This window comes from Anomaloglossus baeobatrachus, chromosome 3 (genome assembly GCF_048569485.1).
Source record: "Anomaloglossus baeobatrachus isolate aAnoBae1 chromosome 3, aAnoBae1.hap1, whole genome shotgun sequence".
Lineage (NCBI taxonomy): Eukaryota > Metazoa > Chordata > Amphibia > Anura > Aromobatidae > Anomaloglossus > Anomaloglossus baeobatrachus.
In genome coordinates, this window is record NC_134355.1 from 135921253 (window position 1) to 135934521 (window position 13269).

A 13269-nucleotide genomic window follows, 5' to 3' on the forward strand; every position below is an offset into this window, starting at 1 on the left:
TTCACACGTCCGTGCCTCCGGTACGTGTTTGGTCCTTTTCCTCACGTACCGTAGACACGGGCACACGTAGACCCATTAAAATCAATGGGTCTGCGCACACGTGTGTATTCTGCCATGGTCCGTGTGCTCCACACGTCAACATGTCCGATTTTTTTCCAGCATCACGGGTGTCACACGGAACGCAAACGGACCACATGGAGGTGTTCCGTGTGACACGCGCCGGAGAAAACACACGTGTTTGAGAAAATAAAAAAAAAAACTTTACTCACCTTCTCCAGCCCTCCTGTCTCTGCCGCTGCTGTCACTTGCTGCCGACCGCCGATCATTATGCTTATTGAATATTCACTTCACTGCAACCGGAAGCTGCAGCAGCAGCGGGGAGTCGGCAGGACCGGAGACCGAAGATCAGCACCACGGACAGCGATGACAGGGACAGGTGAGTAGAAAGTTCCCGTTCTCCGTGTGTTTTCACGGATAACACACGGAGAACACACGTGTGCCATAAACACGGCTCACGGAGGGCAAAACGCACCTCTGACACATTCGTGAAAAACGTGCGTGGTTTTTCACAAACATGTGAAAGAGGCCTTAGCCAAATGAGTGATAAAATGTATTTTACCTAGGAATTGTTGAGGAACTGGTCTGGGGAGCCAAATTGTTTATCTTAAGCGGTTGTTTTATCAAACAAATGCATATTTTTGTATTGTAAAGATTTAAATGAGTGTAATACAAGACAAAGGTCCAATATATTAACCCCTTTACGACCGGCCAATTTTGCGCTTTCATTCATTTTTTTTTTTCCCGCTATTCTTCTTCCAAGAGACGTAACTTTTTTATTTTTCAGTCAATCTGGTCATGTGAGGGCTCGTTTTTTGCAGAACGAGCTTTACTTTGAAATGAAACCATGAGTTTTACTATATAGTGTACTGGAAACTGGCAAAAAACTTCCAAATGCGGACAAATTGCAAAAAAAGTGCGATTGTACAACTGTTTTTGGGATATTTTATTCACTGTGTTCACTATATGGTAAAACTGATGTGTATGTGTGATGCCTGAGGTCGGTGTGAGTTCGTAGACACCAAACATGTATAGGTTTAATTTTTACTAAGGGGTTAAAAAAAATCTGAAGTTTGTCTGAAAAAAGTGGTGTACGTTTTGCGCCATTTTTCGGTATCTATAGCTCAGTGACTGCTTATTTTGTGCGTCTCGAGCTGACCTTTTTAATGGTACCATTTTTGCACCGATGCTATGTTTTGTTCGCCTGTTATTGCATTTTGTGCAAAATCTGCGGCGACCAAAAAAACGTAATTTTGACGTATAGGAATTTTTTTGCCGCTACGCCGTTTACTGATCAGATTAATTGATTTTATATTTTGATAGAGCGGGCGTTTCTGAACTGGAAATACCAAATGCGTGGATATTTTTTTAGCCCTTTAATTTTCAATAGGGCGAAACGCGGGTGATTTGAACTTTTTAAGTTTTTTTATTTTTTCAAAACTTTTTTTTTTTAAATTTTACTAGTACCCCTAGGGGGTCTAAGGCTCAGCAATCTGATCGCTTGTTCCTTTCTCACTATCAGAGCAGCATTGCTCAGACCGGGAGAAATGATCATCTCCTGTAAGCTGCAGTACTCGGCTGCTACTTACAGGATCTTATTCATGGGAGCTACAGGAGTCATCACATGACCATGTGCTACCATGACAACCACCGGATCCACGTGATCATGTCACGTGACTTCCGGTATTGGCCTGTAAGTAACGTTTTAGCGCTGATCGCGATTATAATGGCGCTGTGACATCTTGACACCGCCATTTAAGGGTTTAACAGGTATGGGTGGATAGCAATTCCACTCGTACCTTCTAGGCACATATGTCAGCTGTCTAAATCAGCTAACATGTGCGTGGATCCCCAGCTGCAGCCCGCAGCAGCAGGTGGGGATTAACACTATGAGCATGAGTTGAGGGTAGAGATCCTAATTTCAGCGAAGTGTCACTTATTAGATTGTGTGCTGTTGTTTCAATAAAATAGTGTTTTATCAGCAGGAGATTATCATTACAGGACTACATCTAAGGGCTCTTGTCCACTTGCGATATAAAAAATCTCTGCGATACTCGCCCAGAAAAGTGAGTCGAGTGTCCTGCATATGGTCTGTGTATGGTGTGCGTCTTTTTTCTCACCTAGCATCTGTATGACATGCGAGTGTCATGTGGGTTCTACGGTATGTGCTATGCAAGTCTGTAGATTTTTAACACCAAGGATCCGTGTGACATGCGTATGCCATCTGTATGACATGCGTATGCCATCCGTATTGCGATTTTTTTTTTTTTTTTTTTTTTTGCTCCCATAGGCTTGCATGGGGGTGCGAGAGCTGAGACTCGGTACAAAACGCAGCATGCTGCGATTGTACCGAGAGAACGATTCGTGTGGAGAAAAAACAGGACACATGAAACGGCATCATTGATTAACACTGGTGCGAGTGCAATCCGATTTTTTTATAGGATCGCACTCGCACATGAAAATCGCAAGTGGACAAGAGCCCAGAAGTGTATGCTGGTCCACCCCTAGCACTGATTAGCAGCTTGCTGTCAATATACAACTACACAGAAAGCTGCTAATCAGGGGTGTGCGGTCAGCTTAGTAAACTAAGTGATGCATTGTTGGAATCAGGGTCTCTTTTTCTATATTATATTGCTGTCAGATGAGGTAGCAAAAACCTGGTGACAGATTCCCATTAAGACGTACAAAATGCCAGGTTAAATGAATCTGGGCCAAACTTCCTGGACAATCTTGGGGATGGGAGAGAATGTTTGTTATTTTGTAACCCTGATCCCTAAATTATGGGAAAATGGTTACAAGTAACTATTTACATAAATTCCAGATTTTTGTCAGGTGCAGTACTGATAAGGAGGCTTTATAAGGATTAAGGGCTCTTGCTACATAATCTTTTCATTCTTGCATATATGCTGCCACTATTCTATTGTTAAGATGTCCATGATGGTTTAAAAAGAATCTGTCACCTGATTCCTGCAACTTGAATTGGAGGTCGTCTCTGGTCATTACAAACATATGTTTCACTCTGATATTATGCAGCTATTAGAGAATAAGTTAGTTAGGCCTCTTTCACACATCAGTTTTTTGCCATCAGTCACAATCCGTTTTCTCAATCCGGGGATTGTGGCAAAACTGATGCGACGGATCCGACTAGCTGGGGGCTAAATAATACTTGGAACATGCTCAGTTAAAAAAAACAGAATCTGTCGCCCGATTCCATAATTTGCCGGATGACGACAGATCCTGCTTCCATTCTACCAAACCATCCGTTTTTTTTCGATGTACACAAATGTTACTGTGGACGTCGTCTCCATCCGAAGGACAAACAGTTTTCGATGGATCCGTCGAACGACGGATGAAAATTGAGGCCATCAGTCACTAATACATGTCAATGAGAAAAAAACTGATCCAGCAGCATCAGTCGCTGGATCTGTTGTTTTCAAAATTCGACGGATTGTGACTGATGTGTAAAAGAGGCCTTAAAGGGAACCAATCACCAGGATTTTCGCATATAAGCTAAAGCCAGTATACTTGCATCAGGCTGATTCTATACATACCTGTAGTGGTCAGCTCAGATGTTTAGGTTTTGAAATCCAAGAAAGTGAAGTTTGTAAAATGAGCTACTTGTTGAGTGACAGTTGCACTGGTGCAGATAATATATTCATAGTTATCCCCTCCCCCTGTTAGAATTAGCATAAACATTATACAAACGACTCACTTTGTCTAGCAGGACCTGTGGTGAGGTCATATCCATGTGACCTGGTATCCAGCTTTGGTGGCTGAGGCCCCGCTTCTTCTGGTCACATGGGTATGACCTCACCACAGGTCCTGCTAGACAAAGTGAGTCGTTTGTATAATGCTTATGCTAATTCTAACAGGGGGAGGGGATAACTATGAATATATTATCTGCACCAGTGCAACTGTCACTCAAGAAGCTGCTCATTTTACAACTTCACTTTCTTGGATTTCAAAACCTATACATCTGAGCTGACCACTAATGGTATGTTTAGAAACAGCCTGATAGTGCCAGAATAGCACTGGATTTAGGTTGTATTCGAAAATCCTAGTGATTGGTTCCCTTTAAGGCCTCTTTCACACATCAGTTTTTTGCCATCTTGTTGTAACGCCTGCCTGGATAAACAGACTCAGGGGAGATGTAATGGACAGACTAGAGGGAAGCCACTCACCAAGCAGGACCCCCAGAACCCTGAAACCCTTTAACCCCTATACAGGGATTTGGAATTACACAGGGCCCTGGAGATCACTACCTGTGGAAGGCTGCAGTCCGATGAGAGTAGTCGTCAGGCAGGGTCAAACCAGGAATAGCAGAACAGGGACAGAATAGGCAGACAAGGACGTAATCAGAAAACGGAGCAGCGGTCAAATCCGGATCGGGCAGCGAGGTACAAAAACAGCAGGCAGAAGGGTAGTCAGAAAACACGCCGAAGTCAGCACACAAAAATCACAAAACAGAATAGGGCGGACCAGGAGCAAGGAAATCAGAACTATTTCTGGCAGTGGTTATGTGACAGGAGGGGGAATAAGAAGGGTGTGGTGTCTTCCCATTGGCTGTAGCTGAACGCTGGCAACTTCAGCTGGAAGACACACGCCACCCACAGTCAGCCAGCGGTACTGCAGATCCCAAGATAACCCAGCCCAGTGGATGATCGGAGCCTGCGCCCACCGGTGCCTCTGGCATCGACTCCTCTCCCATCACCAGCACCATACACGGCAGGAACACGGCGTCGCCTGGTGATCGGAGCAGAAGTCGCTGGAGCAGACTCCGGCGGTGACGTAACACTTGTACTGTCAGTGGATAGGGATAGACGAGCATGCTCGCCAGTACTTAGTGCTCGCCCGAGCATCTCAGTACTCGGTATACTTGGCAAGTGCCGAGTACCAGCGAGCTGCTCAGGCACTTGCTCGGCTCCCCCTCCCTGCATGTTGGTGCTCTTTACAGAGTCAGCCCACATTCAGGGATTGACTGCCACACACTAATGCCACAGCCGGTGAATAGCGGCGCCGGGAATCAGGTGATCAGAGATCACCGTTGCTATAGTAACCCGCTCGTTTGGTTACTATGGCAACTGTGGCGTCATTGCTTATCAACCCACAGCCTCTGCTCACTCATTGAGTGATTAGACAGCACGGGGAGCAGCAGCGTTCTTCCTCCTCCCGTGCTTTCTGATACAGCAGAGCTAGATCGGTGACTGAAGACCAGGATCGTGGAGGGGTGAGAGGGAGTAATAAAGATTGAGTTCCTAAGTGTGTCTGTGTATTTATTTATAAAAAAGTATTTTATCTCTGTGTGGTGTCTTTTTTTTAACCCTGTATTGGAGATTCTTACTGGCCGGGTGAAACTTGGCCTGACATTAAGAATTTCGGGCTTAATACCAGCTGGTAAAACAAAGCTGGTATTAACCCCTTATTACCCAGCATGCCACCCGCACTAGGGCCGCTGGAGGAGTTAGATACAGCGCCAGAAGATGGCGCTTCTATGAAAGAGCCATTTTCTGGGGCGGCTGCAGACTGCAATTCGCAGGGGGGGGGGGGGCAGAAAGCTTGGGCTACCCTGCTGTTGTGAATAGATTTTCCAGTTTGGGGCTCCCTTTTGTGGTCAGCACTGACAGTGCAGTTGATTTGTGGAATAAAAGCCACACACCTGTACAGGACTGGCAATCAGGCCTTTCAGATTGGGACTATATAACTAGTAATTTTCTCCTTTTACTTGCCTGTGCTCAATGGATATCCTGTGTGTTAAGGACATTCTGAAACCAGCCCTGCTCACTATCAGAACTCCTCTCAGATAAGTGGTCTTGTGTCTTTGCTTATTGTTTCAACTTTCTTGTTGTTTTTTCTGCTCTGATACTATGCTTGATTTTTATTTTGTCTGTGTGGAGTTTTTGGTGGAATTGGATCATTCCCTGCTGGGAGTGTCTGTATACTTAGCTCCATGATTCTGCAATGTGTTTTGTCATGCTTGGTATTAATCTCATCCTCATCTATATTAGTGTTTTTAGATCCCAGTAACATTTGAGTGCTGATTTAGTGGGGGAGAGGCCATGTGGCCTCAGGGGTTTTCCATATCAGGCATGCTGGTATTTTTTAGGGTTTTTACAGCTGCAGACAGTGCTCTTTCCTCTTCTTTCCTATAAAGATAGTTTGGGCCTCATCTTTGCTGAGTCTGTCCTTTCTAGATTTGTATTGTGTTTTCCTATGTCATCATAGTCTTTACATGTGCGGGGCTATCTATATCTTTGGGAACTGCTCTGAGGCAGATTAGCTTTTCTAATATTTCTCTCTTTAAGATTATTTAGTTCTCCGGCTTTGTCGAGACGTCCAGGTCATCGTAGGCACGCCCCACGGCTACTTCTAGTTGTGTGTCAGTGTTAGGTCTGCAGTCTGTTAAGGTTCCAGCCACTCTGTTACCTTTTTGGGTTTCCGTATTTTTGATCCTCCTCGGTCCCTGAATCATAACACCCCGCGCTGTGAATTCCAATGCCAAGCTGCCTAGTTGTTCCTGGCTGGACACAAAAATTGGGCAAAGCCTATGTCGTTTTTTTTAAATTATTTCATGAAATTCATGAAATAATTAAAAAAAAGGCTTCCCTATATTTTTAGTTCTCAGCCGGGTACAAATAGGCAGCTGGGGGTTGGGGGCAGCCCGTACCTGCCTGTTGTACCTGGCTAGCATACAAAAATATGGCGAAGCCCATGCATTTTTTAAATTATTTTTTTTAAATAACTAAAAAAATAAAAATGGGCTTCCCTGTATTTTGATCGCCAGTCAGGTAAAGCCAGGCAGCTGGAGGCTTGGATTCTCCGCAGTCCGTAGCTGCCCCTGGAAATGGCGCATTGTTTGTTAGCGCCATTTCCAGGTGTGTTACCCGACTAGGCCAGCGGCCCTGGTGCCGGGTGGCATGCTGGGTAATAAAGGGGTTAATACCATATTTGAATTCTCAGATGGTACTAAGCCCGACATTCATGGTGTCACGCCAAATTAGACATGGCCACCATGAATTTCTAGGAAACAGTAAAAAAAAAACACAACACAGAAAAAAATCTTTATTAGAAATAAAACAAAAAAAAACATTGAGACTCCATCTTTATTATAAAAACCTCCTTAGTCTGACGTAATCCACAGGGACAGCAATGTCAACTCTGCTTCATCACTCTGTACAGACAGTGTCTATACAGAGTAAGGCTGGTTTAAAACGTCTGTGTTTCAGGTACGTGTGACATCCATTTTTAACACGGATGCCACAGGTACCCATGTTATTCTATACTGGTACTCACACGGCCGTGTTTTCACATGGACCGTGTGACCCCTCGTGGCCCCACACACACACGGAGACATGTCAGTTTTTTCTCCAGCAGCATGGGCGTCACACGGATCGCACACTAATGTGATCCATGTGACATCAGTGTGATACGTACCGGAGAAAACACGTGTCTTTTAAATAAAAAGATTTTCTATATTCACCTGTATTCAGTGCTGTTTTCTTCAGCTCTGCTACCTCCCGCTCCTGACTGCCGCTCACTTATTCACTCTACTGAGGAGCTGGAAGCCGAAGCAGTGCTGGGGGCTTCAGTGCCGAGGACTGCATCGCTAGGGACAGGTGAGTATCCAGCAGTGTGTGTGTGTTCAGTATATACATGCATGTTCGCTATGTGTGTGTACAGTATGTGCTTGGTGTATTCTTGTGTGTCTGCTATGTGTGTATACATATGTGTATATATGCTCAGTGTATACGTATGTGTGTGTTTGTGTAGTGAGGACCAGGAAGCCAAAGCATTGCGAGGACAGCATCAGAGTTCCCAATGAACTCTGATGAACCCGTGAAGTCACCATCCTGACACCTGCTGTAGTGCGGGTGTCACGTGGGTGTCGTCAGGATGTTGTCAGGTTGTCATCAGAGTTCATTGGGAACTCCAATGACCTCCAGGACGTCACTGCACACACACTGCTTTGTGAATACTCACCTGTCCCCGCGAAGCTGTCCTCAGCGGTGCTGTACCCAGCGCTGTCCCCATGCGGTGAATAATGAATGAATATAATGAGCGGCAGTCAGGATCGGGAGGCAGCAGAGCCGAAGAAAACAGCGCTGAATACAGGTAAATATAGAATATATTTTTATTTCACAGACACGTGTTTACTCCGGTACCTGTCACACGTATGCAAACACAGATGTCACACGTGTGACACACATATGACACATGTATGACACAAGTATGACCATAACCATGTGTGTGACTTGTTCCTGATTAAACACGGACGTCTGAAACCGGCCTGAGAAGCAAAGAGATCCATGTCAGCTCTGCTACATCGCTCTACAAAGAGCGATGTAGCAAAGCTGACAGTGAGGGGATGATTGCACTTGCGTCTCGCATTGCATCACCCCACTCTCAGGACAGGAGCGCATCAGCTGTGGAAAAAAACATAGGTGACCCTCTGCTTTCGGGAGATTGTGTGCCGTGATACGATGACACTTGCATCACGGCGCACCAGGACCTTTGATGACGTCATAGTCACGTGACCAGTCTAGCCAATGAGGTGATACAACATGCACACCTGACTGATCACATGGCCATGACGTCATGGAAGGTCCTTTAGTTATTGTGGTTACAGGAAGGACACAGCAATGATTGGAAGGACGTGGAAGTGGCCGAGTAACAGAGACTGCAGGACGCGTCGCGGGACCTGTAAATATGATCATAATGTTTTTTAATAATGTGCTTTTTTTTACAGCCCCTGGACCCGAACTGGACCCGAACTGTAACCCAAACTTCCCAGGAAAGCTTGTGTTCGGGATCTTATGCGCTAACACCATGTGTTCGGTACGGACCTCGAACTTTACAGTTCGGGTTCGCCCATCCCTAGTGCTGTAGAGTTTAAATACAATCAGTATTTTATCAGCAGAAGATTATCATGTTCTGACTAGCTGCCCATTGTCTCCTGTTCCAATTCAACCCAAGCACTTATTGGCAACTTACTGTCAATATACTATGTAAATAGACGTCTGCCAATCAGTGATGTGGGCAGGGTTAGCTTTCAGAGCATTGCTACATCTACAGCAGAGAAAACTGATTGTATCACAACTACTGCATTCAGTAATCTAAGTGATACGTTGGAATCAGGGTCTCTTTCACTATGCTACTCTCAGATAAGGCAGCAAAAACCTTCTGAGGCCTAAGACACACTTCCGCAAAAAAAAACGTCCGTGTGACACGGTCCGTTTTTCGGGTCCGTGTTCCGTTTTTTTGGGGCGTTTCTCCGGTACGTATGGCATCCGTGTGATGGCGTATGCGAGCCGTGTGTACGTGTAAAATGTCCGTGCTGTGTGTAAAATGCCTGTGTATGTGTACGTGGAATGTCCGTGTGGAATGTCCGTTTGTGTGTTGCACAATGTCGTTGATACATATAACGGCTGACAGCAGACAGAGTTGCGCGATGAGAATGAACTCAGGTGAACGTCTCCCGACTTCATTGTCATGCCGCGGCTCTCTGTGTGCCGCGTACTGATTAGCGGTCACCTGTGAAGGATTCACCAGTGACCGCTAATCCCCCGAGTGACTGAAGTGAGCATCCCTCTCTCATACTTACCGCTCCCCGATCACCAGCGCGGCGAGGAACAGCTGTGCAGAGAATACGTGGCAACAATTACTTTGAATGTGCCGGCCGCTCATTAATCAATCTCGTATTCCCTGCTTTCCCCACCCACAGACGCCTGTGATTGGTCACAGTCAGACACGCCCCCCATGCTGAGTGACAGGTGTCTCACTGCACCCAATCACAGCAGCCGGTGGGCGTGTCTATACTGTGCAGTAAAATAAATAAATAAATAATTAAAAAAAAACGGCGTGGGGTCCCACCCAATTTTCAAACCAGCCAGATAAAGCCATACGGCTGAAGGCTGGTATTCTCAGGATGGGGAGCTCCACGTTATGGGGAGCCCCCCAGCCTAACAATATCAGCCAGCAGCCGCCCAGAATTGCCGCATACATTAGATGCAACAGTTCTGGGACTGTACCCGGACTCTTCCCGATTTGCCCTGGTGCTTTGGCAAATCGGGGTAATAAGGAGTTATTGGCAGCCCATAGCTGCCACTAAATCCTAGATTAATCATGTCAGGCGTCTCCCCGAGATACCTTCCATGATTAATCTGTAAGTGACAGTAAATAAACACACACACCCGAAAAAATCTTTTATTAGAAATAAAAAACACAAACATATACCCTGGTTCACCACTTTAATAAGCCTGAAAAAGCCCTCCATGTCCGGCGTAATCCAGGATGGTCCAGCGTCGCTTCCAGCTCTGCTGCATGGAGGTGACCGGAGCTGCAGAAGACACCGCCACTCCTGTCAGCTCCACGCAGATAATGAAGGGAATAGCGCGATCAGCTGTATTCAGCGTTGGCCGCGAGTAACCTCAGTGACAGCTCAGCTGATCGCGCTATTCCCTTCATTAGCTGCGTGGAGCTGACAGGAGCGGTGGTGTCTTCTGCAGCTCCGGTCACCTTCATGCAGCAGAGCTGGAAGCGACGTGGAACCATCCTGGAGTACGCCGGACATGGAGGGCTTTTTCGGGCTTATAAAATTGGTGAACAAGGCAATTTGTTAGTGTTTTTTTTTCTAATAAAGGATTGTTCGGGTGTGTGTGTTTATTTACTGTAATTTACAGATTAATCATGGAAGGTATCTCGGGGAGACGCCTGACATGATTAATCTAGGACTTATTGGCAGCTATGGGCTGCCAAAAACTCCTTATTACCCTGAATGCCAATGCACCATGGCAAATCGGGAAGAGCCGGGTACAGTCCCAGAACTGTCGCATCTAATGTATGCGGCAATTCTGGGCGGCTGCTGACTGATATTGTTAGGCTGGGGGGTTCCCCATAACGTGGGGCTCCCCATCCTGAGAATACCAGCCTTCAGCCGTATGGCTTTATCTGGCTGGTATTAAAATTGGGGGGACCGCACGCCGTTTTTTAAAATTATTTATTTATTTATTTTACTGCACAGTATAGACACGCCCACCGGCTGCTGTGATTGGGTGCAGTGAGACAGCTGTCACTCAGCGTGGGGGGCATGTCTGACTGCAACCAATCACAGGCGTCTGTGGGTGGGGAAAGCAGGGAATACGAGATTGATTAATGAGCGGCCGGCATATTCAAAGTAATTGTTGCCGCGTATTCTCTGCACAGCTGTTCCTCGCCGCGCTGGTGATCGGGGAGCGGTATGAGCTGGGGGAAGAAAAAAACCGAGCGCCAATGTAAGTATGACTGAGAACAGCAGAAAAAAAGGTAAGTATACTGACTTTAATTTAAAAAAAAAACAAAATAAGATCGCTAGTGTAAAAACGCACACGCACGAAACGTGCTGAACACGGACATACTCCGTGTGCGGTACATGCAGGCACGGACCCATAGACTAAAGCGGGTCCGTGCCTGCGTGCTGCCGGCCAAAAACGGACATGTCGTCCGTGCAGAAAAGCGCACACACGTACTTATCACACGGTCACACGTTCCGTGTGATTTTACGTGTGTGTACCATCTACCATTGAATAACATGGGTCTCCGTGTGTACGTGTCTCCGGTAGGTGCAAATACGTACCGCACACGTACAAAAAAAACGGATGTGTGTTTCGGGTCTGACAGATTTTCTTTTAGAGTGTGGCTGGGGGTGAGGTGACTAGTCCAAGAAGCATGCACCCATCCATTAAGCTAGGCTGACAGGTCTCCCCAGGTGTCTGTATATAAAGAGAGATCTGTCAGTTTAGCTGAAAGGGCATGGACATCTAGGTACAGTATATACACAATACAAATTGAAAGTCTCACCTGTTCACTCAAATTTATATTAACCTCTAGTGTGACTGTATGTGAACAGGAGCCTTTTGTTTTAATACATTAATATTTATCATATGATCATCATGTTTCATGTTTGTGTCTATTTTTTTCTTCTATTTCAAGGAATCAATGATCAAGTTGATGTTGTCAAAGGACCCTAAGAAAAGACCAAAAGCCTCTACCCTGAAGGAGTATTTTGAACAAAAAGCAATCAGCTACTCTAAAACTCGATAAAAGCCCTCAATTACGAACACATGACCAATTGGGACAAAGTAAAAGGTTGATTTTCACAGAGAAACCAATAACCGAAATTTAATTTTGCCTGATTTGCAGCATATCATTCTTTGCTAAAGTCTTTAAGGCCCCATGCTCACATTGCAGTTTTTGGTGCAGTTTGTGGTGACCTTAAAGTCACTATAAACTGCATGCTTTTCCTCCCCAGCAAAGTCTAAGGCTATGTGCGCACGTAGCGTTTGTCCCTGCAGAAATTTCTGCAGCGATTTGAACAGCACACTTCAAATCGCTGCAGAAAGAGTCCGTAATGAAAAAAAAAAGCCGATTCCATGTGCTCTGAGTGCAGCCCCTCCCATAGACAGAGCAGGAGTTGCATGCAGAGTGCACCAAAGAAGTAACATGTCACTTCTTAGAATGCGCGCTTCGGGCAGCAGCCGAAGCGCTGCGTTCTAATACGCCACGTGCGCATGTCTCCTGCATAATCTTCATAGATTATACTGTGGACGCAGGACGCATGCAGTTATGCTGCGGTGCAGATCGCAGCGTAACCATGCAAATACGCAACGTGCGCACATAGCCTAAGAGATTTCAGATTAGCGCACATTGCTTTTTTATTTGGCTGCAGTTTTGTGGTGACAAAAAAACTGCAGCATGTCAATTCTCTTTGTGTTTTTAACCCATCGATGTTAAAAAAAAAAGCATAGAAAACCGCATGGCCAAAAATGAACCAAAAACCCGTGCATTTTTTTTAATGTTTTCTTTGGCCACAAGATGCGTTTTTTTGGCCACAGAATGCTTTTTTGTGGTTATGACAAAACTGCAGCGTGTGGACATACCCTAACAGAATTATTTCTACGCCCAGAACATTCTATACTCAAAATAAAAATGGAACATGTATCATTTCTATATACACAATAATTAATGGAATGGCTTGGCCATGCATCAGCAGTTACAACTTTTCACTGGAATTTTTTTAATTCAGTGAAAGATCCTATTTAAAAGTGTTTTCTAGTAATAAATATTGATTGCCTATCCTTAGACGGGCTTTGCACGTTGCGACATCGCAAGCCGATGCTGCGATGTCGCACGCGATAGTTCCCGCCCCCGTCGCAGGTACGATATCGTGTGATAGCTGGC

The 13269-nt window shown here is 45.5% G+C and overlaps 1 protein-coding gene across 1 annotated transcript in view; it reads left to right on the forward strand.

The window, feature by feature from the left end:
• LOC142297186 (interferon-induced, double-stranded RNA-activated protein kinase-like) overlaps positions 1–12132 on the forward strand; it is a 211261-nt gene extending 199129 nt beyond the window's left edge. Inside the window, exon 20 of the mRNA XM_075341454.1 lies at positions 12022–12132. Within this exon, the coding sequence (XP_075197569.1) occupies positions 12022–12132 (111 nt within the window). The remainder of the gene's footprint in view (positions 1–12021) is intronic.
• The last annotated feature ends 1137 nt before the right edge of the window (positions 12133–13269 follow it).